The sequence below is a fragment of the Neofelis nebulosa genome, chromosome 2 (genome assembly GCF_028018385.1).
Source record: "Neofelis nebulosa isolate mNeoNeb1 chromosome 2, mNeoNeb1.pri, whole genome shotgun sequence".
NCBI classification, from domain to species: Eukaryota; Metazoa; Chordata; class Mammalia; order Carnivora; family Felidae; genus Neofelis; species Neofelis nebulosa.
The window spans coordinates 202,271,172-202,297,731 of record NC_080783.1 but is presented as its reverse complement, the minus strand read 5'-3'; the positions used below and the strand labels follow the sequence as shown (position 1 = coordinate 202,297,731).

At 48.2% G+C, this 26,560-nt stretch overlaps 1 protein-coding gene and 1 long non-coding RNA gene across 4 annotated transcripts in view; one reads left to right on the top strand and one right to left on the bottom strand.

Annotated features, from left to right (window-relative positions):
- Nucleotides 1-21,336, top strand: part of ARID1A (AT-rich interaction domain 1A) — a 70,656-nt gene extending 49,320 nt beyond the window's left edge. For 2 of the 3 annotated variants that reach the window (XM_058718497.1, XM_058718499.1), the window contains exons 5-20: nt 3,810-4,050; nt 4,333-4,422; nt 4,984-5,151; nt 5,856-6,168; nt 7,477-7,622; nt 7,720-7,829; nt 9,045-9,254; nt 11,790-11,997; nt 13,165-13,297; nt 13,471-13,646; nt 14,012-14,162; nt 14,244-14,378; nt 14,463-14,559; nt 15,034-15,925; nt 16,272-16,402; nt 18,224-21,336. In XM_058718497.1, the coding sequence (XP_058574480.1) occupies nt 3,810-4,050; nt 4,333-4,422; nt 4,984-5,151; nt 5,856-6,168; nt 7,477-7,622; nt 7,720-7,829; nt 9,045-9,254; nt 11,790-11,997; nt 13,165-13,297; nt 13,471-13,646; nt 14,012-14,162; nt 14,244-14,378; nt 14,463-14,559; nt 15,034-15,925; nt 16,272-16,402; nt 18,224-19,954 (4,932 nt within the window). In that variant the 3' untranslated portion in view covers nt 19,955-21,336. The remainder of the gene's footprint in view (nt 1-3,809; nt 4,051-4,332; nt 4,423-4,983; nt 5,152-5,855; nt 6,169-7,476; nt 7,623-7,719; nt 7,830-9,044; nt 9,255-11,789; nt 11,998-13,164; nt 13,298-13,470; nt 13,647-14,011; nt 14,163-14,243; nt 14,379-14,462; nt 14,560-15,033; nt 15,926-16,271; nt 16,403-18,223) is intronic. The other variant, XM_058718498.1, reaches the window with a different exon arrangement.
- Nucleotides 20,670-26,358, bottom strand: LOC131505210 (uncharacterized). Its single transcript, XR_009258311.1, has 2 exons — nt 25,998-26,358; nt 20,670-21,593 (listed from the first exon to the last, which is right to left on the bottom strand). It is a non-coding gene; the product is annotated as an uncharacterized LOC131505210 (long non-coding RNA).
- Nucleotides 26,359-26,560: the final 202 nt, after the last annotated feature.

Genomic DNA, 26,560 nt, shown 5'->3' with positions numbered 1-26,560 from the left:
CCCCTTCGGAGTCTTCCTCCCCTACCAGTCCCTCCTAATTCCCAATAAACACACTTGCTGTGATTAGCCATTGGGACTGATAGATACATCTTACATCTTTACACTGCTTATGTGTTGTCATATCTCTCATTCCAGGGTGTTAACTGCCGGTAACTGCATATTCCATATGGCCCCAACCATATGGTGCCAGTGGACTTTCATGCATAGGCCCCAGGGGTACCACAAACTCCGATTTGTCCAGTCCTCCTTTGTATAACTGAGAGAACGAAGCCCAGCTTGTTGCCAGCTTTTGTCCAAGGCCACAACTGATAAGTGCCAAGCACTAGGTCTTGGTCTCCTAACACAAAGGCGTGGTGCTTTCCCCTTAGTCCATACGGTATCACAGCGTAATGGAGAGAGAGAGAACATAGGCTTTGGAGTTCAGCAGACCTGGGATCACAATCTCGTTTCTGCCACTTACTTGCTGGATGACTTGGACATGTAACCCAGTCCCTCTGAGCATCAGCGTGCTCATCCTCACATGTGAACGGGAGTGCTTCCAAGAGTGGTAGGAAATGAAGGAATTCCATAAAGTGCCTGGCACATCATACATGCTCAAATGGGAAATGATCTGTCTCTTCCTATGCTAACGTTTGGGTTCTTAAAAAAAAAAAAAATTTTTTTTTGTTTCCCCCAATCAACTACCCCCATGCTGACCAGTTGCCATCTGCTGAAAATGACAGTTTGAGAGATTGGCCCCAAACCAACCAAATCAGAGAGATAAGATTAATGCTGCTTCCTTCCCTACTATTATTCTGTGCCCAGGCATCCCAGCCCACGTGGGGCTGCTGTTGACAGTGGTTTATTTCGCACTTTTTCTCCAAGGAGCTCAGGGTACTTTACCAAAACTGACAGCCCTCCTCAGTGTGTCTCTGAAGGAAGCCACCACACTGCCACTGCAGATACCTCCAGGGTCCTGAGAGCCCTGTCGCAGGGGCTGCTGATGTTTTCTTCCAACTCCTGGGACCTCTCAGCAGGACTAGAACATTCACTTGTGGATCTGTGGAGAGCCTGGTTTTTTAACAGAAGTTGTGGCTGAAGCATCAGCCTGTGGATGTGAGCATCCGTAGGCCCTGCCCGACCTATATAACAGTGGTTGGTGGGTTGTTTTGGGGGTTTTTTTCTTCCTCCCCGCCCCCCCCCCCCCCCGAGTTCCTCGGAAGATTTCAAGGATATACACCTAGTTGAGCAGGGTTCCTCAGCTGAGGGCAGCAGAAAGAGAGCAAAAGGGGACTTTGGCTTTTACTGTTGGAACTGTTTTTATCATGAGAATATTTATGCTTTACTTAGTTAAAAAGAAAAATGTTCAAAACACTTAATTTTTTTTAAGATTTTTAAAAAAGTTTATTTATTATTGAGAGAGAACGAGAGAGAGCACAAGCTGGGGAGGGGCAGAGAGAGGGGGGAGACCCCGAATCCGAAGCAGGCGTCAGGTTCTGGGCTTGTCAGCGCAGAGCCCGACGCAGGGCTCAAACTCCCCAACCGTGAGATCATGATCTGATTAGAAGTCAGACACGTAAGGGGCGCCTGGGTGGCTCGGTCGGTTAAGCGTCCGACTTCGGCTCAGGTCATGATCTCGCGGTCCGTGGGTTCGAGCCCCGCATCGGGCTCTGTGCTGACAGCTCAGAGCCTGGAGCCTGTTTCAGATTCTGTGTCTCCCTCTTTCTCTGACCCTCCCCTGTTCATGCTCGCTCTCTGTCTCAAAAATAAATAAATGTTAAAAAAAAAAAAAAAAAAGTCAGACACTTAACTGACTGAGCCACCCAGGCACCCCAAAACAGTTAATTTTTCAAAGCCATTTGAAAAGAGCCAAGTTCTTATGGATGGACCTTTGATTCCTATTCTGTTTCAGAATACACTGATTTCTTTTTTCTGCAAGCAAGTAATTCTTATTACCAGAAGCTGGCAGATTGATAAGGAATGGATACTGAGGGAATGCTGAGGGAACCTACTGGCCCCTGTAAAAGAGAGCATTGAGCTGTGGTTTCTGATACAGACCAGAGCCTAGCAGGTGGCTTTCAAGGCCTACACAGTTGGCTCCTCTTGTCTTCTTGCTGCCTCTTTTGAGTTTATTCTCTTTGGCTTAGAAGCCAGCTGTCCCTGGTATAGCTTAGCCCTCAACATGGGGGTGGAATCCTCCTTTCTTGGAATGAACCCAGGGCTTTTTATAGCTACAGGTACTTTATTTCTTTGGAAGGGAAGACACTCTGGTGTTACCTAGAGGAGGGCCTTCTTGAGTTCTCGTCCATGATGGGACTAATTCTAATTGTATATTTAAAGCATGCTATGGTGTTCTAGGTCTGCTGCTTAGAGGAAAGCTAGAATTTTCTGACTTTCTGAGCTAACACTGGAGAGCTAGACACATCCACAAATGCATACCTACATGCCTGCCTTGCGTTGAGGTCAAGCTTTGTTCACACAGTACTCAGCAGAAATGTTCCCAGCTTAGTGAAGTAACCCATGGTTTGCAGAAGGTCCAACCAACCCGGATACTTGGGAGAGAGCCTAAGAGGTACCTTCTGTCCTTCAATGTTATCATCAGACTCCAGAGTCAGAGTCATCTCGAAATAATCTTTCCAGGATGAGCTTGTTGTGGGAGTAGCAATAGACTTAGATCAGGCCATTTTGGATCTCCTTTCTCTTCAGATGTGTCTCTTTAAGAGAACTTCTTTCTTAACCATTTGAGTATTAAGAGCTTTCCCAGACCTGAGCCCATACCCAAAGCTCTCATCCTTTCTTCAGGATACAGTTAGTTCCCAGCTTGAAGTTAATGTGTGGTGTTGAACCAGTGGTATTGCTAGAGAATGAAGCTGGGGCCGGCGGTGCATTTGCTGTGGCGAATATTTTTCATATTGAGCTCTTGGTTGCCAATCTTGGAGTTTACTGACCTAGAGTGAACTCTTTACTGATTAATTCAAGGCAAGCAAGGCCCCCCAATAAACATCAAGTTCTCACTAAACAACAAAAAAGCTAGGACAAAAACTGAATTTGTTCAGTTGGTAAACATTTGTACATTTGTTCATCCCTGTCGTGGGCCACTTGTTAGGAATATAGTCCCAGACCTTCTTGGCAGAAAGGGAATTGTCTTTCCTATACAATACATCTTTTTCCCACCTCCTACACTTTATTGTATGGTAACTTGGAACAAGTGTGTCCTTGATAAATGTACTTTATAATAACCTGATGGAGAGGGGAACTGTAGCCAACTCCTGGTGCCATCCTGGCAGTGTTTTATAAAGTTTCCCCATTGGAAAAGAACTAAAGGCTCACTGAAAGAGCAGCTTTCCTATGACTGTAGATGCTGGGGACAGGAAAGAAGACGAACGTACTAGATGATCTGTTTCTGGTAGATAGACCATGGGTCAGCAAACTGCAGCTTATGGGCTAGCAAACTCCAGCTTGTGGGCTAGTTACTTTTTTTATAGATATAAATAAAGTTTTATTAGAACACAGCTAGCGAAGAGTAAAAAAAAAAAAAAAGAACGCAGTCACACCCATTTGTTTATGTATTATCTGATTATGCTTTTGCGTTACGATGGCAGAGTTGAGTAGTTGTGACAAATGCTAATGGCCCACAGAGTCTAAAATATTTCCTATCTGGCTCTGAATAGACTTTGCCATCTGTAAGCTTTAGTATCAGGACTATATAACGTGTGCAGTGTATTTGCTTTTGGTTGGTTAAGGAAGATGTTAGCCATATAGTACGACTGTTGAAAGAAGAGTCTTTCTGCCTAATATTGCTAATATATGTCCTTGTGTGTATGTTTCAGGATCTGTCTGGTTCAATAGACGATCTCCCCATGGGGACAGAAGGAGCTCTGAGCCCTGGAGTGAGCACATCAGGGATTTCCAGCAGCCAAGGAGAGCAGAGTAATCCAGCTCAGTCTCCTTTCTCTCCTCATACTTCCCCTCACCTGCCTGGCATCCGAGGCCCCTCCCCGTCCCCTGTTGGCTCTCCCGCCAGTGTTGCCCAGTCTCGCTCAGGACCACTCTCGCCTGCTGCAGTGCCAGGTACCCTCAAGTGCTGGACTTTGGGGAGAGGGAAAGGGGACTAGTCCCCAGTGATATCAGGGAGCCCCAGCCTTCCACTGCCACAGAGAGCATGTCTGCAAAGTTTCCCTTCAGCATTTGAAGAAGAGAGATGGGAGCCCCTTGGTTGGGTCCCTCTGTGTATGTGGTATTGGGAGGTGGTATTGGTATTGGCCTTCCCAGGAGCCATTTCTCTCTGAAATGACCTTTGAGCTAGAATTTCCAGGCTTAGCCACTATTGCCTTCTTTCTTTGTTTGGAGCAGGCAACCAGATGCCACCTCGGCCACCCAGTGGCCAGTCGGACAGCATCATGCATCCTTCCATGAATCAATCGAGCATTGCTCAAGATCGAGGTGAGACCCTGGGCTTTCAGGGAGGTGCAGAGGTCTAAGGGAGCCATTTGATTATCCTGTGCAATAGCTTTGGGAGAGCTGTATGACCAGGAAGCTTAGGACAATCCCAGCAGCAAATTGTGAAGTTACAGTGGGTTTAACCATGTTGGTGGCTCCAGAATTATGTTCCACTGTGCATGCACCACTCCTCCCACCCTGCCAGTCTTTGTTTCTCAGTGTTTGTGTTCTGATGGATTCCTCCCTACATTGTACCTAATTTGGTCAGCAAATACTGAAGACTCAGCATCAAATCTTTACCCTTCAAATCATGTACCGTTTTGTTGTCATTGCTGTTTGCCTTTTCAACCCCCATTTAATAGAAACAGTTGGCATGCCCTGGTTAATGGCCATGTCACTTCAGAGGGTCCCTAAAAGGGCACCTAGTTATATAGCAAATAACATAAGAGACTTCATGCAAGTATTCGCTAAAGAAAATGTAGATGGTGAAGTCCTGTGATAAGGGAGCGCATTTATTCTCATTGTATTGAGGTAATAACTTATATGGACACTACCCACAAATAGGTTACATGCAGAGGAACCCCCAGATGCCCCAGTACAGTTCCCCCCAGCCCGGCTCGGCCTTATCTCCGCGTCAGCCTTCGGGTGGACAGATGCACACAGGCATGGGCTCCTACCAGCAGAACTCCATGGGGAGCTATGGTCCCCAGGGGAGTCAGTACGGCCCACAGGGTGAGTATATTGCCCAGTTAGGAGTACATAGAGATGGGAGGGAGGAGAAAACAGTTCCTTGTCTGATATGCTGCTATCTGGGTTGCAAGAGTAGGATTGCCCTTTGCTTTAAATCCACCAAAGCCAGGCCCTAAAATAGTCTATGTTTACATAGCCAGGTCCTAAAATAGTGGAAAGTCTCTGAGCCTTTTTTTTCATCTGTAAAATGGGAAGACGGTGTTTAACCCAAGACTGGGCACAGACACTTAATGGTAATTAAAATAAATTAGTCCTTATAGAATATATCTTTGCTCAAAATGAGCCCTGGACAGATGTAAAACTGAATGTCTTACACAGAGCATGGGAGAGAATGCAGGTTGTGCACGTAGAAAGGAAAGAGTTCCGGGAGTTGAAGGGCTTGGATAGCAACAAAGCTAGCCTTGCCAGCCAGCCACCCTTGCTTTGTGCTGTGTACTGTCTTTAAGATGAGAGGACAGCTGAGGCCTGCCTTTGTATGCTCCTGGCCTCCCCCCACCTTTTTTTTTTTTTTTTTTTTTTTTTTTTTAATGGGGTGAAGGCTGCCGTGAAGTTGGTCTTACCAGACCAAATATTGAGTGATTCCCATCATTTATTGTCTTTGGAGTTTTAGAGCTGAGCAAGATTTGGAAGTTGCTAGTGAGTCACTAACCAAATCTCTGTGTCTTCTCTTCTTCTTTCCCTGCCAGGAGGCTACCCCAGGCAGCCAAACTATAATGCCTTGCCCAATGCTAACTACCCCAGTGCAGGCATGGCTGGAAGCATGAACCCTATGGGTGCTGGAGGTCAGATGCATGGGCAGCCTGGCATCCCACCTTATGGCACACTCCCTCCAGGGAGAATGAGTCATGCCTCCATGGGCAACCGGCCTTATGGCCCTAACATGGCCAATATGCCACCTCAGGTTGGGTCAGGGATGTGTCCCCCACCAGGGGGCATGAACCGGAAAACTCAAGAAACTGCTGTCGCCATGCATGTTGCTGCCAACTCTATCCAAAACAGGTAAGGTCTGGGAAGTGAAGAGAGTGTCAGCACAAGGAAATAAATTGTAAAGTGATTCAGGTTCTTGAGACACTTCTGGTTCTAAACCATGTCATCTTGGTAAATATGTATTTTATTGAGAGCTCTTTTGAAAACTGAGTTTCCTTACAGTGAAATACACAACAAAAGTGCTGGTTCTGTGTGTGTGTGTTAAGTTTATTTATTTTGACAGAAAGAGAACCAAGAGAACCAGTGGGGAGGGGCAGAGAGAGCCGGGGTGGGGGGGTGGACACAGGATCCAAAGTGCTGATTCTTAAGCATCTTCAGTTGGTATCAAGGTTCACATGACCTGATTCTGCATGTAAACATAGATTATTTTGATGAGTAAAATAAGTCTTCAGAGTTTCTTTATTTCTTGTGTCAATCTAGTTTTTTGGTTTCCAAAAGGATTTTTAATATACACATGACTTGGATCTGTAGTGTGAGAAATAGAGGATGGCAGGGTTGTGGTTTGCCATTTTTCTACTGTTCTGTATGGTTCTTTGTGTTTGAGTCTGGTACTAAAGTGCAGAGAGCTCATGTGATTTGGTTTAATGACTTGAAGATTCATCCATTCTTCCTTGGCCACTCAATTTGGTGGCTGTTGACTTCAGTGAATATGATTCTACTAGTTTTTGAAGGCTCTGTCCATGCACTCCATTGTTGGTGGCTACAGTTCTTAAAGTGACTCTTGTCTTATGGAAATCTTGATGAACTCAGGTAGAATAGGGTGATTAATGGTAAAGAGGTGAGTTTGATAGTACTTTGAAGAATGATGGAACCATAGGGTTTGCAGTAGGTCCATCCAGGTGCAATGCTGTGAGGGGTCCAGTTTGGTTGGGATTTGACATAACAAAGAATGGTAAAGTTGAGCATTTAATTTAGGCCTTTTGCCATACAGAAGGTCCTTGTATGGAAACACATTTTGACACTGGAGGTGCCTTAGAGGGAGGCAGTACTTAAAGAGAGACACTGTAGGACTTCCTTCTTCAAGTACTGTATCGTTTAAAATTGAGCTTTACTGTGTCCTGTTTGGAGCCTGAACCCTCTTAGAACTTCTTGTGGGAGGTAGAAGATGGGAATATCTAGGTCAGGTGGTACATGGTTTTGGTTTGGGAAACCCATAAACTTTTTCCTTGTATAAGCCTCAGTAGATAATCTTGGTTCACAAACTCTATTCAGCTCAGGTCCAAGTGTGACGCTCAGTGTCTTCTCTCTCTCTCTCTCTCTCTCTCTCTCTCTCTCTCTCTCTCTCTCTCTCTCTCTCACACTTTCCATCTTCTTCCTCAGGCCACCAGGCTACCCCAATATGAATCAGGGAGGCATGATGGGAACAGGACCTCCCTATGGGCAAGGGATTAATAGTATGGCTGGCATGATCAACCCTCAGGGACCCCCGTATCCCATGGGTGGAACCATGGCCAACAATTCAGCAGGTAAGTACAAGTCCTTGCTCACTCCAGGAATTTCATCTAGAATGATCTTCCTGTCACACGCTTGTTGGACTTGAGATTTTTTTTCCCTCTTTTATAGGGATGGCAGCCAGCCCAGAGATGATGGGCCTTGGGGACGTCAAGTTAACTCCAGCCACCAAAATGAACAACAAGGCAGATGGGACACCCAAGACAGAATCCAAATCCAAGGTAATGATTTATATCTTGACTCCTCTCAGCTCTCTGTCCCATGCTTTCCAGTGATAGGAAGGAAAAAGAAAAGAGGGTGACTAGATTCTCTAGTCTTTTATGACATGGATTAGATCATCTCAGAAAAGGCTGCTCTTACCTCTTCTAATCATGAAGGTTCCCAGGCTAATAGCTCATGGAATTAGATTTCAGTTAGCCTAAGGGGTCCTGATGTAAATAACACGGTGTTCTCACAGCTGTCTGTTATAGAGGAAGTGCCAGGCCAGCAGTGTAGAATTGTCTGTAATGCCCTCTGTGAAACTGTGCACCCTGTGCTCATGCATTGATAGGTGGTGTGTGCCATAGGCAACTAGTTCCTCTTCTCTTCCTGGACCTTACTCAGAGCAGTAGGAATGGTTGGTGCCCTGGGTTCTCTAAAGAAGGAGATGAGGCAGGTGGGGTTTGGGCCCTTGCTTGGCCTCCCTGTAGGATGGTCCTGAGTGTGCTGTCTATTGGGTTATGTGGCAATCTGGGGACCTGCTCAGTGTTTGAGTCATTTGAAACATTTCTGCCCTTTGTCATACCCCATTTTCCCCATCTTATAAAGTAGGGGAAAGTAAAAATCTACAGCTGCCACCTCCTGTGGACCTTCACCTCTGGCTCTCAGACCCTTTTAGCCATCTTCCTGTCTTGGACAGGATAATTAACATCCAGAGCCTTTTTAGGCACGTAGGAGACCCTTCCTTTCTTGAGAGGAGGAAGTTTCTTTTTGTTTTAGTCCATCCCATTGTCTCAAGATCATGTTTTGAGTTTCTTGAATTCTCAGAAACCGTGTATAAAAGCATGCCTAGGCTCCTGGGTGATAGCAGGGGAGTAGTAGTGACATTGATGTGAGGTGGATAAGGGTTTGACACTTAGCTCTGCTGCTTAAAAACTGTGAGATTTTAGGAATGGCCTCCATGTGCCTGCTTCCTTATCTTTGAAGAGGAGAATAATTTATAATACCTAATGTGAAAAGGCATTTAACATAGCACCCAATGCATTATATATAGTCAGTGTTAGCTTCCTTCCTTTACAGGAAGAATTTCTAGCTCTCATTTGGTCTTTTGACCTTGCAAATGCAAGGTACCCCAGAATAAGAAGCTTTACCACTACCCTAATCAAGGGACTTCTGAGACCCTTAGCATAGGCTTTGAATCTGACCGATTCCTATGAATCTTGACCTGCCCCTTCCAGAAATCCAGTTCTTCTACTACAACCAATGAGAAGATCACCAAGTTGTATGAGCTGGGTGGTGAGCCTGAGAGGAAGATGTGGGTGGACCGTTATCTGGCCTTCACGGAGGAGAAGGCCATGGGCATGACAAATCTGCCTGCTGTGGGTAGGAAACCTCTGGACCTCTATCGCCTCTATGTGTCTGTGAAGGAGATTGGTGGATTGACTCAGGTGAGTGCCTAGCACTTGGCTTCCCCTGTGGTTTCAACAAGCCTCTCTCTAGGTGCTCAGTGGCTTCACCTGGTGCAAAGCATCCCACAGGGACGTCACCGTCTCCTGCTCTCTGAGGCACATACTGATAGACTGGAAGCATGGGGCTTCCGTAGGCAGGAGGCTGAGACCTCCCTGGCTAGTATGAAGTATTAGCATTGAGTTTACCATATGTCTAGGGTCTCACTGGGGTGCAAAGATAGGCAAAATGTGGACATTCTGATTCCATGGGAGGTAGTCTGGCATTGCAAGCAAGACCATGGTTTGGAGAGATGGGCCTGGTTTTGAATTCTTCCTTAGCCACTTAACAATATATGTCACCTTAATCAAGGTGTACGGCCACTCTGAGTCCTAACTTTTCTTATTTGTAAAGTAGGGATAGTGTGTATCCTGCTAGATTGTCTAAAGCTGGAAATAATATGGAAAGCTTACAGCAAGATTTCTGCCACATAAATTGGTTTGTGAGATGGTACCCAGGTAGCCATAGTAGTGGCTGACCGTTTCATTCCTGGAAACTTCCCGGTGAAGATGGGATTTCAGGAGCTATTTAGTAGAAATAGTTTCTGAAGGACAAAGTAGGTTGGGGAATTGTTTAGTTACTCTGTATGGGATATTTAAGTGAATGGATTCATTTCTGCTGAAAAACTCTGAACTGAACTCCATCCTGAGCCCTGCCTCTGCTCTGAAACCTTAGAGTTTTGCTTTACACTCAGCCCATGAGGCACACAGTTGAGGCAATGCTGTGCCTTGCAAACTTTCCTCCTATGTGTGTTACGTAGTCATTAGATCAGGAGCCTGCTGTTGGATCTGAGTTTGTGGCTTAGCTCAGGGGGAGGCGTGGCAGGGAGAGATGTATTCCAAACCTTCTAAATCAGAAGAGGAAAACAGCTGTCACCAGCAGAAAAGAAAGTGATTGGAATGAAGCCAGCCAACAGTCAGTTATGAATTCCTTCTCCCTTCAGGCTTTATTCCCCTCCCCCACAAAGGAAAACAAAACAAAACAAGACACGTGCACACTGCCACATAACTGGCGTGGGAAGCAACGCCACAGCAGGCTTCTGAGGTGACCCTGGGCTCATTCCCGCCATTATCCCTGGCGTTGAGTTTTCCTAGCCAGGCCTCTCCTGCCTGTGGGGGTGGGTTCGGGGGTGGGGGGGGGGGGGTTGTTGGCTTAGGTTTGGCACGCTTTTGATTGAATGGGCTTCTGGATTCATTAAATGATGTAGGATGAGGTACAGAGGGAATCCTGAAGCCTGTGCCTGTCTTGCAGTTTGTGAGAGAATGCCAGCCTTTTAGGCACTATGATGTAATTGAATGCTAAAGACGGGGTTCAGAGGAGAAATAGCGCTGTTAGAAGCTAGTCTGTAATGCTTCCAAGAAGGCAGAAAATGAGTCCTGAGCTTCTGTGAAGGATTAGTAGGGTGTTAGGCAGAGGAAGGGGCCATTCCAGTTGACTGGCCTAAGTGGCATGGAAATAAGAGAGAGTCTGGAATATACACGACCGACACCATCTCCAACCTTCAGAATTCATCTCGGACATTACCTGTTCTAGGGACGTGTTCTGGTCACCTCCCCGCCATCTAGGTTGTCCCTGTCTTTGCTTCCTTATCACTCTTCTCTCTGGTATCACGGGTACCAGATCAGTAGATATGACAACATATTGAACTTCCGTTATGGGTTAGGACTGGAAAGCTGGTGTTCCCAGCCTTTGAGGTAGATGAATAAGTGTAAGAATACCTGAAGAAGGAGGCCTGCCTGGCTAGAGCAGAAAGACTGTCTAATTGTAGGGATTGGGGCATGGTCTTGGTCAGCGTGTCCTGAAGCTTAGGAAAGGAGGCAGAAGGGTAGGTTAGCTGCTGGGAAGGCACAGAGAAGTTATAGGGCCTGAAGCATCTCCTGAACAATCAGGATAGTGCCTAGTAGGGAAGGGCTTGTAGTTAGTTACATGTCACTGAGAAGGAGGGCAGCAGTGGCACAAGAATGTAAAATTTGCAAAGAGCCCCACACCAAGAAAAAAAGAAAAGAAAAGAAAAACCCGGAAACCTCCAGTTTGACAAAAGTAAGTCAGGCAGAGTGGTGGCTGACAGTACCACATCTCCGTTTTGGAAAAGTGATTTTTTATTGTTGCCTTGAAAGGGGTTTGGATCTGATGGTGATTTGCACAACAGTTTTCAGTAATATACTTGTGTAAAGCATCATACCTTCTAAATTCTGTTCTCTCCCACTAACAGTGATGTGAAATTTGCCCTCATGTGAATAAGCACTGTCTGCTAGTTGCAGTGATCTGTGGATAGAGCCTGCTGAGGGTGGAGGGATGCTAGCCATGGATTTAACATTTGTCACGGACTTACGCACCAAGCGGGGTTAACTTTGGTGGTTGACTGAGAACCGTGATTCCTTAAGAGATGAGAACCTGGAAGCCTGATGGGGTCTGGGGCTTGTGGGCAGGAAGATCAGGTGGAAGACGTACCCCGACTCTTCTGGTTGGTTGTACAGGTCAACAAGAACAAAAAATGGCGGGAACTTGCGACCAACCTCAATGTGGGCACCTCAAGCAGCGCTGCCAGCTCCCTGAAAAAGCAGTACATCCAGTGTCTCTATGCCTTTGAGTGCAAGATTGAACGGGGGGAAGACCCTCCCCCAGACATCTTCGCAGCTGCTGATTCCAAGAAGTCCCAGCCCAAGATCCAGCCTCCCTCTCCTGGTAAGGATCTGGGTGAGCCGCCCCACCAAACCATTCAGGGTCCAGGCTCATTATCCGGCAGTGCCTGGCACCGGGGACGTGTACTCCGCCCTGTCCTACCACAGGGCTTTAACGCGTTGGCAGACTAAAGAGCGAACGGTGGCGACTCCCTTGAGACGTAGTCTGTAGCAGCCCTTAAGTTTTAATTTTCATTGTGCACCTGGCATCTTGCCAAATGTTTGTAAACTAGTGAGTGGGAGGGACACCAGAGGAGTGGGGAAATCTGACAAATAGCAGTGAGGCAGGGCCATCTGGGAGCTTTGGCCCACTGATGTCAGCGCCTTAGAATGCCGCTCAGACGAGAGCCCTGAATTCCCCAGGGAGCTCAGATGCTAATGAATGGGAAGGAGCGGGTAGGGAGGGATATGAATGGAACTCTCTGATGGGAGGGCCTCTGCCCACCCTCCTTTCTGAGAGGAGGCTGGGTCCTGGGCAAGCATGGGAAGGAGAGGGAAGAGGGCCAGGGCTCCTAGAAGGTGGGTGTAAACACATGTGCCCTGGTATTGACCTCTGAGGGTGTAATGAGTGCCTGAGATGACTCATCAGCTGGGGAGGCCTAAGCAGTGGGATGTCTGCTGTTGGGAATGGTAACTAATGGAAACATTAATTACTGGTGGTTCTGCTCACATCAGCTTAGAGGAGGAACATTGGAACCTAAGTGGTGACACTGTGCTAGATTCTCGTGAGTAGGAGCTCCTAGGTTCCTAAAGCACGCTGCAGGTTTAGGGCAAGATGGAGCCTTCCTACCTAGGATTCTAGGGGCTCTGCCTGGGAACTTGGGCTCCAGCATTACAGGGTTTAGTAAGTTAACCAGAGACCTTGGGGAAGGAAAGCAAAATAGTCAGGGAAGCTGGCAGAGAGTCCAGGAAATCACCAGCGTGGTGATGGCATTGCCACACTACTCCTGTTCTCCAAATGTGAAATCGTAGCAAGGAGCAATAGACCCCTCAAATTCCCTCCTCTATTACCTGGCCTTATAGATCGATCTCCTGCTGAGAAGGGTGATTCAGGCTCTAAAGAACCCCAGCTTTAGCTTTATAGCAATCCCTTCCAAAAAGATCCTGGGGCATTTGTGTATTTCTGTGAGAGTTAAACACTTGCTGGCTCACCCCACATCTCTGTCCACAGCGGGATCTGGGTCTATGCAGGGGCCACAGACACCTCAGTCAACCAGCAGTTCCATGGCAGAAGGAGGAGACCTGAAGCCACCAACTCCAGCATCCACACCACACAGTCAGATCCCCCCCTTGCCAGGCATGAGGTAAGGCCAGGAGCAGGGGCAGGGGGGTTGAAAGACCTGAGCAGAAGTGCATGAGCTTCTGTGCAGCCCAGGAGTGGTCCCTGCTCTGCCTGCCCAGCCAGTGACTCGCATGTGCCCTGCTTACTGGAGGAATTGCTTTATTTGGGGTTTAATTGGCTTTCCTCACTCTGGAGCAGGAGCAATTCGGTTGGGATCCAGGATGCCTTTCCTGATGGAAGTGACCCCACATTCCAGAAGCGGAATTCCATGACTCCAAACCCTGGGTACCAGCCCAGTATGAATACCTCTGACATGATGGGGCGCATGTCCTACGAGCCAAATAAGGATCCTTATGGCAGCATGAGGAAAGGTGACCAATTACTGTTGGCCTCGTGCCCTTGAGGACAGGGCCAGGGAAATGGGGGGGATGTCTTGAGAGTGGCTCAGGGTTCTTGTCGAGCCATTTTCTGAGATAAGGCATTTCCAGACCTAACCACGACTCTTCGTCCCTACCTCCTTTCTTGTCTCCCTCTCCCTGGCCTTACCTTGTCATACCTTAACAAGTATGTGCTCTTTGCTGGTTGGAGCCTCTTTAGATCTCTTTTGAACTTGCCGGGGAAACCGTAGGAACAAACCCAAGCTCCAAACAGGGCCTGGTCTTTGGGGCAGGCAAGGTGTGGGTTGCTAGGCCTGCTGGCTTACCCGTTTGCTCACTGCCTTCCTTTCTGTACTCAGCTCCAGGGAGTGATCCCTTCATGTCCTCAGGGCAGGGCCCCAATGGCGGAATGGGAGACCCCTACAGCCGAGCTGCCGGCCCTGGGCTGGGAAATGTGGCGATGGGACCTCGACAGCACTATCCCTATGGAGGTCCTTATGACAGAGTGAGGTAAGCATGGCCCCCGCTCCTGTCCCACCCCAGCACCCCACAGCTCTAGTGGACTCAATCCACTTCTTCAATTGTGTTTAGGACGGAGCCTGGAATAGGACCCGAGGGAAACATGGGCACTGGAGCCCCACAGCCGAATCTCATGCCTTCCAACCCAGACTCGGGGATGTATTCTCCTAGCCGCTACCCCCCGCAGCAGCAGCAGCAGCAACAACGGTGAGTGAACCCTGGTCCTAGTGTCGTTGTGGCTCAGGCTTTGCCATTTCCCACCCTGATCCTCTGATTCTCTCCCTCCCGCAGACATGATTCCTATGGCAATCAGTTCTCCACTCAAGGCACCCCTTCTGGCAGCCCCTTCCCCAGCCAGCAGACCACAATGTATCAGCAGCAGCAGCAGGTGAGGAGGGTAGCAGGGTGAACTGACACACAGGTTCCCCTTGAGAGGCAGTTAGAAAACGAAGTTGAAAAGTTTAGGCTTGCTTTTGATACTTTGGTGTTCTCCCACCTACATGACCAATTCTGCTGAAGAGCCAAGCCCTCAACCTCGTCCTGTTTAGATTCTAGTCCAGTCTCTCTAGTTCTCCACAAGGGCCAGATACAGGCCTTATTTTGATTTCTAGACTTATGCACATTTTTCTACACAGAGCAAGGGAGAACCAGAGGGGAATAGGGAATGGTTCTTGATTTCAGAAACAACTTCAAAAGGTCATTTGTAAAGGTGAATCCTTTGTTTGCTTGGAGACCATGTCCTCTTCTAGAGGAGTGGAAGTAAGCCTGGCGAGTGTCTGGTGTAGCCATCTTGGCAGCTGCGTTTGGATCTTGGGTCCCTGAGTGCAGAATTTAACTTCCCCTCTGCTTGTCCCTGTCTTAGAATTACAAGCGGCCGATGGATGGCACGTACGGCCCTCCTGCCAAGCGGCACGAAGGGGAGATGTACAGCGTGCCGTACAGCACGGGGCAGGGGCAGCCCCAACAGCAGCAGTTGCCCCCAGCCCAGCCCCAGCCTGCCAGCCAGCAGCAAGCTGCCCAGCCTTCCCCTCAGCAAGATGTGTACAACCAGTATGGCAACACTTACCCCGCCACTGCCGCTGCTGCTACTGAGCGCCGACCAGCAGGCGGCCCCCAGAACCAGTTTCCATTCCAGTTTGGCCGAGACCGTGTCTCTGCACCCCCCGGCTCCAATGCCCAGCAGAACATGCCACCGCAAATGATGGGCGGCCCCATACAGGCATCGGCTGAGGTTGCTCAGCAAGGCGCCATGTGGCAAGGGCGTAATGACATGACCTACAATTACGCCAACAGGCAGAGCACTGGCTCTGCCCCCCAGGGCCCCGCCTATCATGGTGTGAACCGAACAGATGAAATGCTGCACACGGATCAGAGGGCCAACCATGAAGGCCCGTGGCCTTCCCATGGCACACGTCAGCCCCCATATGGTCCCTCTGCCCCCGTGCCCCCCATGACAAGGCCCCCTCCATCCAACTACCAGCCCCCGCCAAGCATGCAGAATCACATTCCTCAGGTATCCAGCCCCGCTCCCCTGCCCCGGCCAATGGAGAACCGCACCTCCCCTAGCAAGTCTCCATTCCTGCACTCTGGGATGAAGATGCAAAAGGCAGGTCCCCCAGTGCCTGCCTCGCACATAGCACCTGCCCCTGTGCAGCCACCCATGGTTCGGCGGGACATCACCTTCCCACCCGGCTCTGTGGAAGCAACGCAGCCTGTGCTGAAGCAGAGGAGGCGGCTCACAATGAAAGACATTGGTAAGGAGACCTCCCCGATCAGGTTGCTTTATCTCTTCCTAAAGTCTTGTCCATTTTTTTGTCTCCATCCCGACATTCTGGATGAGATAAAATCTAGTCCAGTGTTGTCTGAAATAGAGCCAAAGAACTTTGGATAAGGAAAACAGCTGGTATGAGGCTTTACGAAAAGCAAGCGCCATGCAGTGATGTCCTAAGGGAGCCTAGAAGCAGATGTGTGTCCTCTCCTAGATAGGAACTGCCTCCCGCCATGTGTTATCTTCAGAGTAGCCTGACTGATGGGCCAGCCCTGGGGGAGCATCCGGCCAACCTGGGCTTGGTAGATGGACGACATGGAGGTTTATTTCAGGAACCCCGGAGGCATGGCGGGTAATGATGTCCCTCAAGTCTGGGCTGCTGGCAGAGAGCACATGGGCATTAGACACCATTAACATCCTGCTGTATGATGACAACAGCATCATGACCTTCAACCTCAGTCAGGTGAGTACAGGTGCCTGGGAAAGATTGGAAGGATGGGAGGGCCTGAGACCTTGAAGTAGACAGTGCTACGTGACACAGGGAATTAAGCCTTCCCCGGCCAACATGGTCTCCCCTCTCTCACTCACTCTCTGGTATCTTCCATGCCAGTGCTTTGATTCCATGCCAGTACTTTGCCACTGGCCATGGGCCCAGGACACTGGGAACAATAATAATTTGTGTAAGGTATCAGGATTGACTTCAAAGGGAATTGGGGAGAAACTTTTTGGAATCAGTAAGAAATGCAGATTCTGTTGGTGTGAGTGAGGACACCACCTTTTCAGACTACAAGAAAAACCTGTGGTCTTTATTAGTGAGCATGACAGTTTCTTTTTTTCCCCTTCTTACTTCATCCACCATGAGTACGGGAGGTCTTTATCAATCCCATTTTCCTAAGGTATAGAAAGGGAAGTGGAAAGAAGTAGGCTTGGCGGGGGGCGAGGGGTGATGGTGGTATTTTAATTACGTTCTCGCGGAGAGATGGTTCTCCGGATCCTCTCTCCGCAGGATGTGTGCACCTTGAGTTTTCCCACTAGCTGGGAAGAGTTTCTGCCGCACCATCCCAGTCTTTTTGATCATCCTTAGTACTTACCAACCCATCTATCAAGGAGCTGACTAGGGAGCATTGTTATTAATAGTTAACCATTTGTTGTGCCGTCACCTTGTGCCAGATCCTTCATATTTTCTTTCATGTCAGCCTCACAACAGTCTTCTGAGGCACATGTGGCCTCTTAGAGATGAGTAAGTCGGCTGAGCGTCTTATCTTTGCCCAAGTTCACACAGCTATCATCAGGGTCTTTCTGATTCCAAAGCCTGACTTGATGTCCATTTTATAAAATTGCCTCCCCATGAGAAAGAAAAGGAACAGATACTGATTTCCATATGCCAGGCATTTGATATAGTCCATTTAGTCCTCAGAACCACCGTGTAAAGTTTAGGAATTTCCGTCATGTTCAGTGGAAAGATAGAAGAAGTACAGCTTAGAGAGTTTAAATCATATGGCTAGTTCCTAGAAAAGCCAGAATTCAAACCTAGGTCTTTCTGATTCTAAAGCCCTTATTTTTTCCATTTTGCTGTAGTCTTGCCAGAGATTTAATCTGACTGGCAATTAGGGTTTTCTTCTAGAGATAACTAGCCTGTTTTGGATCCAAGCTGGAATTTGGGTCTATCTAGCACCAGCTTGCACCAGTGTTTGGAGGACCGAAGCCTCATCCCTTTCATTATGTTGCACGATTGATTCATGGAGGTCTAGCCTCCTGGAATGTTGGGGAGCTTGGAGAAGAGAGCAGGTGAACATCTGTCCACACTGCATCTCTTCTTCTCTCAGCTCGTGTTAGAGGGGTCATCCCACCGTGCCTAGCCTCGGGCTACACTTGGCAGTGTGACGTAGGGTATCGTAAGAGGGACGGTAGCATTGACCAGTGGGTAGGAAACTGGGCCTGAGGAAGAAAAGCAGGGATTGGTAGGGAAAGAGGAGGCTGTGAGATGGTGAGGTGCAGGGCTGTCGCTCAGCATGTCTGTCCTGCTGGAAGCGGGCTTATGTGGAGGTAGGCTGAGCAGAAGGGAGAACTGTGTGCTGGGCATGGGAGAGACCCAACGACTTGCTCTGCGGAGAGCCTTTGGGAAAGGAGCAACTCTCATCTCTCCCAGGGATACAGATGTCTGACCTCCAAGGAAAGCGGGGAGATCTGCTAGAAGACCTTGGGGGGGCCTCTCAAGTCAAGGATTCTCTCGTTTAGCCCACTTCTCTCCCTTAATTTATCTCCTGTTTTTTTCCTCTTTTAGCTCCCAGGGTTGCTAGAGCTCCTTGTGGAATATTTCCGGCGTTGCCTCATCGAGATCTTTGGCATTTTAAAGGAGTATGAGGTGGGTGACCCAGGACAGAGAACACTACTGGACCCTGGGAGATTCAGCAAGGCGTCTAGTCCAGCCCCTATGGAGGGGGAGGAGGAGGAAGACCTTCTAGGTCCTAAACTAGAGGAGGAAGAAGAGGAGGAAGTAGTGGAAAATGATGAGGAGATGGCCTTTTCGAGCAAGGACAAGGCGGCCTCAGAGAGTAGTGAGGAGAAACTGGTTAGCAAGTTTGACAAGCTCCCGGTAAAGATCGTGCAGAAGAATGACCCGTTTGTGGTGGACTGCTCAGATAAGCTTGGGCGTGTGCAGGAGTTTGACAGTGGCCTGCTGCACTGGCGGATTGGTGGGGGGGACACCACTGAGCATATCCAGACCCACTTTGAGAGCAAGACGGAGCTGCTGCCTACCCGGCCTCACGTGCCCTGCCCACCAGTCACCCGGAAACACGTCACGGCGGCAGAGGGGACACCAGGGACAACAGAACAGGAGGGCCCCCCACCCGATGGCCCTCCAGAGAAACGGATCACAGCCACAATGGATGACATGTTGTCCACCCGGTCTAGCACGTTGAGCGAGGAGGGAGCTAAGAGTGCAGAGGCCACCAAGGAGAGCAGCAAGTTTCCATTTGGCATCAGCCCGGCACAGAGCCACCGGAACATCAAGATCCTAGAGGACGAGCCCCACAGTAAAGATGAGACCCCACTGTGTACCCTTCTGGACTGGCAGGATTCCCTCGCCAAGCGCTGCGTCTGTGTCTCCAACACCATCCGAAGCCTGTCATTCGTGCCAGGCAACGACTTTGAGATGTCCAAACACCCGGGGCTGCTGCTGATCCTGGGCAAGCTGATCCTTCTGCACCACAAGCACCCAGAGCGGAAGCAGGCACCACTGACTTACGAGAAGGAGGAGGAGCAGGACCAAGGGGTGAGCTGCAACAAAGTGGAGTGGTGGTGGGACTGCTTGGAGATGCTCCGGGAAAACACCTTGGTCACACTCGCCAACATCTCGGGGCAGTTGGACCTCTCCCCATACCCTGAGAGCATTTGCCTGCCTGTCCTGGACGGACTCCTACACTGGGCGGTCTGCCCTTCCGCCGAAGCCCAGGACCCCTTCTCCACCCTGGGCCCCAACGCCGTCCTCTCCCCGCAGAGACTGGTCTTGGAAACCCTCAGCAAACTCAGCATCCAGGACAACAACGTGGACCTGATCCTGGCCACTCCCCCCTTCAGCCGCCTGGAGAAGTTGTATAGCACCATGGTGCGCTTCCTCAGTGACCGAAAGAACCCGGTGTGCCGGGAGATGGCCGTGGTACTGCTGGCCAACCTGGCGCAGGGCGACAGCCTGGCGGCCCGTGCCATCGCAGTGCAGAAGGGCAGCATCGGCAACCTCCTGGGCTTCCTGGAGGACAGCCTTGCCGCCACACAGTTCCAGCAGAGCCAGGCCAGCCTGCTCCACATGCAGAACCCGCCCTTCGAGCCAACTAGCGTGGACATGATGCGGCGGGCTGCCCGCGCGCTGCTGGCCCTGGCCAAGGTGGACGAGAACCACTCGGAGTTCACGCTGTACGAGTCGCGGCTGTTGGACATCTCGGTCTCACCGTTGATGAACTCGTTGGTTTCACAAGTCATTTGTGATGTACTGTTTTTGATTGGCCAGTCATGACAGCCGTGGGACACCTCCCTCCCTGTGTGTGTGTGCGTGTGTGGAGAACTTAGAAACTGACTGTTGCCCTTTATTTATGCAAAACCACCTCAGAATCCAGTTTACCCTGTGCTGTCCGGCTTCTCCCTTGGGTCAAAAGTCTCTCCTAGTTCTCTTTCCTCCTCCTCTCCCCCCAACCCCAGCCCCCCCCCCCCCCCACACACACCTGTCTGTTCCTTGTCCTCACCTCACTCCCCTCAGGACCCCACCCTGTTTGAAAAGACAAAGCTCTGCCTACATAGAAGACTTTTTTATTTTAACCAAAGTTACTGTCGTTTACAGTGAGTTTGGGGAAAAAAAATAAAATAAAATAAAAATGGCTTTCCCGGCCCTTGCATCGACGGGATGCCACATTTCATAACTGTTTTTAATGGTAAAAAAAAAAAAAAAAGGAAAAAAATACAAAAAAAAAAAACCCTCTGAAGGACAAAAAAGGTGACTGCTGAACTGTGTGTGGTTTATTGTTGTACATTCACAATCTTGCGGGAGCCGAGAAGTTCGCAGTTGTGGACAGACTCTGTTCACTGGAGAGGCCTGTGCAGTAGAGTGTAGACCCTTTCATGTACTGTACTGTACACCCGATACTGTAAACATACTGTAATAATAATGTCTCACATGGAAACAAGAGAAAACGCTGGGTCAGCAGCAAGCTGTAGTTTTTAAAAATGTTTTTAGTTAAACGTTGAGGAGAAAAAAAAAAAAAAAAAAGGCTTTTCCCCCAAAGTATCATGTGTGAACCTACAACACCCTGACCTCTTTCTCTCCTCCTTGATTGTATGAATAACCCTGAGATCACCTCTTAGAACTGGTTTTAACCTTAGCTGCAGCGGCTGCGCTGCCACGTGTGTATATACATGACGTTGTACATTGCACATACCCTTGGATACCCACAGTTTGGTCCCCCTCCCAGCTACCCCTTTATAGTATGACGAGTTAACAAGTTGGTGACCTGCACAAAGCGAGACACAGCTATTTAATCTCTTGCCAGACATCGCCCCCCTCGGCGCGATGCTGTACAGGTCTCTGTAAAAAGTCCTTGCTGTCTCAGCAGCCAATCAACTTATAGTTTATTTTTTTTCCGGGTTTTTTGTTTTGTTTTGTTTTCTTTCTAATCGAGGTGTGAAAAAGTTCTAGGTTCAGTTGAAGTTCCTGATGAAGAAACACAATTGAGATTTTTTCAGTGATAAAATCTGCATATTTGTATTTCAAACAATGTAGCTAAAACTTGATGTAAATTCCTCCTTTTTTCCTTTTTTGGCTTAATGAATATCATTTATTCAGTATGAAATCTTTATACTATATGTTCCACGTGTTAAGAATAAATGTACATTAAATCTTGGTAAGACGTTTGTGAGGCTTTTTACTGTTTTCCGACTATTTAAAAGCTTGACCTTTCGGGGGGTGGGGCATGAGGAGTTGCCGGTCTCGGTTTTGTTTTTTGTTGTTTTTTTTTTTTTTTTTTTTTTTTTTTTTTTTTTTGGAAATCTCCTGTGGTGCGCTCTCTCTCCCCACTGAGTGGTGGCATCCTGGACGCTGTCACTGTTGCATCACATCCTGCTTTACCTTCCACAGTGCAAGAAAGCGTCTGAGATGATTACACCTGCAAGAGGAAGTTTTAGACATAAAAAACACGTTAGCCTCTTGAAATGAAACGGGTGTAATAGCCAAAGAAATTGATGATGCTCTAGGAAAGAAAAAAAAAAACTTTCGGGAATAGTTGGCGAAGGGAGGATATCTGCTTTTCTAGAAAATCTTTAACAGTAAGACAATCATTTATCTCGAGGCAGCCTCCAACTTAACTTTATTTCTCCAGACTAGCACTCTCCTCTGTTACCAGATTTGAGCATTCAGCTGCTTCTTGACATCTCTGCTTGGAAGTTTAATTTGAACACCCCACCAAGCTAAAATCCTCTGACTTCCCCCTAGAAGCCTGCTTCTCCCATAGTTTTCCCAGTAAACAGCAACTCCATTCCTTGGCAAAAAAAAAAAAAACCCAAAAACCCAACTACTATCATTTCTACATCCAGTGTGTTAGCGCTCTCCAAAAAAGAACCCTCAGTCTAGCCATTATCACTGTAGTTCGAGACGCTATCCTATCTTTCTTGAATTCATGAACTACTCCCCAAACTGACCTTCTTGCTTCTGCTTTGCCTGGTTGAACCTATTCTTGACATAGTAACCAGAAACGCTCCCTTTAAAACCTAAGATCAAAAAGAAATCCTTCAGCGCGTCTCACTCCATTATCTGGCTTGCTATTACCTCCCTGGGCCCCTTTTCTCTTCCCCGTTGCTCGCTCCACCACATAGCAATGTTTCCACCTCAGGGCTTTTGCACTTTACTGTTCCCTCTGTCCAGAATACTCTTTGACCAGATAACTACACGGCTGAAGTCCTTCTCTCCTTCGGGTCTTTGCTCAAATACTGTATCAGCGAATCCTTCCCTGGCTACCTTATTTAAAATAGCAATCTCTGCTCCCCTGCCTTATTTCCCTCTCTGCTTTACCTTACTTGGTAGCACTTGTTACCATCTGGCTTATTGTTATGGTTGACCCTTGAACAGTGCGGAGGTTAGGGGCGCACCAACCCCCTGCCCAAGCAAAAAATACATGTGTAATTTTTTTTTTTTTAATTTTACACATGTTGCTTTTATTTTTTTCCTTTTTAAGTAATCTTGACCCACGGCGTGGGGCTTGAACTCCTCACCCCAAGATCAAGAATTCCCATGCTCCACCAACTGAGCCAGCCGGCTAGGTGCCCCAGAAATAACACGTGTAACTTTTGATCCCCCCCCAAAACTTAACACTATCGGCCTACTTTTGACGGGAAAAGGCTTACTGATACACAAACAGTTGATTAACGCATACTTTGTATGTTACATGTATTATATACAGTGTTTCTACAATCAAGGTAGAGAGGGAAAATGTCGGGAAAATCGTAACAGAAAATACACTTAGAGTACTGCACCGGATCGAAAAATCTAAGTGGACCTGTGCAGTTCAAGCCCAGTGTTCAAGGGTCAACTGTATATTGTACTCCCCTATCGCCTTCCACTAGAATGTAAGCTCTCTGAGGGCAGGGAGGTTATTTTGTTCACTGCTCCATCCCTGTCCTACAACAGCCTGGCCACTTAAGTAGTTGTTGGATGAAATTGTAGATGTTGGCCAGATGCAGTTACTTTTATGAGGCTAAATGTTGCAATATAGAGCTTCTCTGTTCATCTCCTTCTTTGGGGAAACAACGGAGAGATCAGAAGCAGTAACAGAGAAAATGCTATTGTTGTGGACACTTAGAAGTAAACTTGAAACCACAGTGTTCTAGTGAGTACCCACTTGGGTACCAGATGTAGTAGGTCAAATAACCCTACAAGGGAGGATTGAGGATTGTGCCTGTGAATCAGTATTCTGGTTCCCATTTTACAGTTGAAAGTGGCTGGTTTGAGCTCACACACCAAGCAAGGTCCTGCTGACGAAGGCCCTCCTTCCTGGGTCAGAGGACAACAAGGAGTAACGGAATCTCGCTGTGGAGCTCCGCAGGAAAGATCTTTGTTGTATTCAGCGTGAGGTAAAAAGTGTCCCAAGAATATCAATCAAGTGTTCATCAGCCTGAGTGTGGTGGTTAATATTTGGGTCAGGGACAGGAATGAATAATCAGTGTTTTTCTCTATTAAGGGGGAGGTAGAGACAATGGCGAACCTCTGTCAACCAGGATGCCTTCCTAGGACTCTCCTGGGAAAAAACGACATGGGAAACTTTTCATATCTATATTTTGGTGAGCGGTGTTGCTAATGGCTATATTTGCACCGGGCCTCTTCAACTTCATTTTCTAGTCTAGAAAGTGCATTTCTGGGCTGTGTGTGGAGCATTACCTAGGAGTTTGGTTTCCTGGGTTCCTTTCATCTACTCTCCTGCAATGCAGGGGGAGCCTAGCCTGGTCTCCAGTTTCTGACTGGAGTTACCACAGGCTGAGAGAACGGCTAGCCACTGAGCTGTGAGTAATTTGCTTTTGAGAAGTAAATAGAACCTCGCCAGTAGAGAACCCAGGGGTGTGGCCAGTAGTTCTTTTCCCAGGCTCCTCCCTCCCCACCCCCCAAATGACCTTAACCTTCTTTCATAGCTGGAGAGCAGCCAAGTCTGGCCTAAACAATACTCTCAACCTCATTGGCTCTTTTGCCTTGCAGCCACTGCCACCCCCAAGTGGCTAAGGCCCTTCCCACTAGGCCTCTCAGTGGGGTCAAGGTTTTCTAACTACCGAAAGGCAAACACCAAAAGAAGGGTGAAAAATATTTAGTGTCATGACCTTTAAAGAGTCAGTGTCTGGTGGCTCCTGCAATTGAGAGGCAGGGTGGGGACTCTGTCCTACGGTGGATGGACATCTTCAAATGATACAGCAGAGGCCAAAAGGATGCTGCTTTTGGTAAATGTCCAAAACCTGGCTGGTGCCACCCCAGATCTCAGGATGGATGTAAATGTCACCGGGCACCCTTGGAAACTGCCAGTGGATACCCACAGGGGAAAGAAGTGGCATAAAGGTCTCGTAAGGCACAGATGCCTGCCTGTCATCACAGGCATTAGACCTGCCTGCTAACAGTTGGCGGTGACTGAATCAGAAGCCAGTGTGGTCACTTTTATCCCATGATGGCGTGGCCTCAAAGCCAAGATCAGGGTCACCTACTCCATCATTCCCATAGGACTGGGGCCATGGAAAGTTTAGTGTCTCGGGTGCCTGGGTCGCTCAGTCAGTTAAGCATCCGGTTCTTGACTTCGGCTCAGCTCTTGATCTCACGGTTTGTGAGTTCGAGCCCCCCCATCCGGCTCTGTGCTGACAATGAGGAGCCTGCTTGGGATTCTCCTTCTCCCTTGCTCTCTGCCCCTCCCCCGCTCGTTCTCTTTCTCTCTCAAAATAAATAAACTAAAAAAAAAAAAAAAAAAAAAAGGCAAGTTTAGTGTCTGAAACTGAATTACTGAGAATAGATACACTGCTCGGTCTGGGGCTTGGATATGGTGCAGGAGCAAGGCAAGGCAGCTACAGAAAGAAATGAGTCGTCAGGTTGCTCAGCATGGTGAGTGCTCCATGAGAACTACCAACCTTCCTTCTTCACACCTCCAGTGGGAACATCACTCTCTCCCCCTTTTTGTTCAGGGAATTACAACAGCCCATCTTTATCGAGCCCTTTGTGCCAAGCACTATAGAAACCATGAGGTAGATATTACCACCATCTCCTCCACGAGGACGAGGACTGTGTCTGTCTTGCTCTGTGTTACATTCTCATTCCCTGTCACACAGTAGGCAGTCCCATTTTGTTGACTAAATCAAAGAGGTAATATGGGAATTTACTAGAGGAAAGAGGAGATAGGAGCCGTTAAGCCATGGTATGCCCGATGCAGGATTCTTGGCATAGCCTGTAAAGATTCGTAGTTGTGTGGAACAAAAGGAAGAGAGGGAAAGAGGTAAACCTGAAAAAGACTAAAATAGTGTGGAGTGACAGAAAACCAGCTTCAGAGGCCAGAGATCCGAATTCAAGTCCCACCTTCACCACCAGCTATGTAACTTCAGGCGAGTAACTCCTCTTTTCTGAGCCTTAGTTCCCATATCCATAAACAATTGGTGTCAGGTTAAGCTGATTCATAAACCAGATCTTTACTGAGTATATACGATGCGCAAAGCACTGTTCTAAGTGCTGGTAATACTTTGGTGAACGAGGCCCGTGCTGTCATAGAGCTTATATTTCATAAGAAGGAAACAGACAATGAAAGGAGGAAAGTTCCTAAGACAATCAGGTGATGATAGGTGCTATGAAAATAACAGAACAGAGTGATGGGATAGTACAGGGTGCTGGCTGTGGCCAGGGAGTGGCAGAAAGGCCCTCTGACAAAGCCACCTTTCAGCTGAGACCTGAAGGTAGTGGGCTGGCTAGAGGGTGGTCTGGCAGTGAGGCATTTCAAGCAGGAGAAGCAGCAAGAGCAGAGCCCGGCAAGTCGAAGAAACAGAAATGCTGTAACCCTTACCTTCTAGGATTCTAGAAACAGTGACGCATTGCTTGTATTGTTTAGGTCAGGGATTTGTATTATGAAATCATTTGTTGGTGGTATGGGACATTTGCTTCTTAATGGAAGTGGATGGGTGGTATAGCGTCTTTGTGGAGCCCTTGGATACGTCCCTGGCTCCCTGGCTCTGCCACAGTGCTGGTTGTTCAGCTGGCTCCCTGTGTAGATGCAGACTCCATTTTAGCTGCAGACTCTAAACGCAGACTGGAGAGAGCTGCCTCCTCAACTACTTACCCACGGCCTTGGAGGCCCAGAACCCCCTCCCATCCCACCCAGTCTTCTTCCATTCTGACAAGCCAGGGCTTTGAGAGCACAAGGTTCAGCTTTCTTGTTTTCCTGTCAGAGCAGAAGCCAGAAAATGAAACAGGAAACAGAGCGGAAGAGGAGGGGGTGGGCAGCAGAGAAAGGAAGGAGAAATTGCTGGAAAGTAGAGCTGAAGGTCTGGACAAAGTTCTACCTCTCACGGGTGACAGTTGAGCTGTTAGGAAACATTCTGACTCGTCACAAGAGACCCCTGTCCTTTT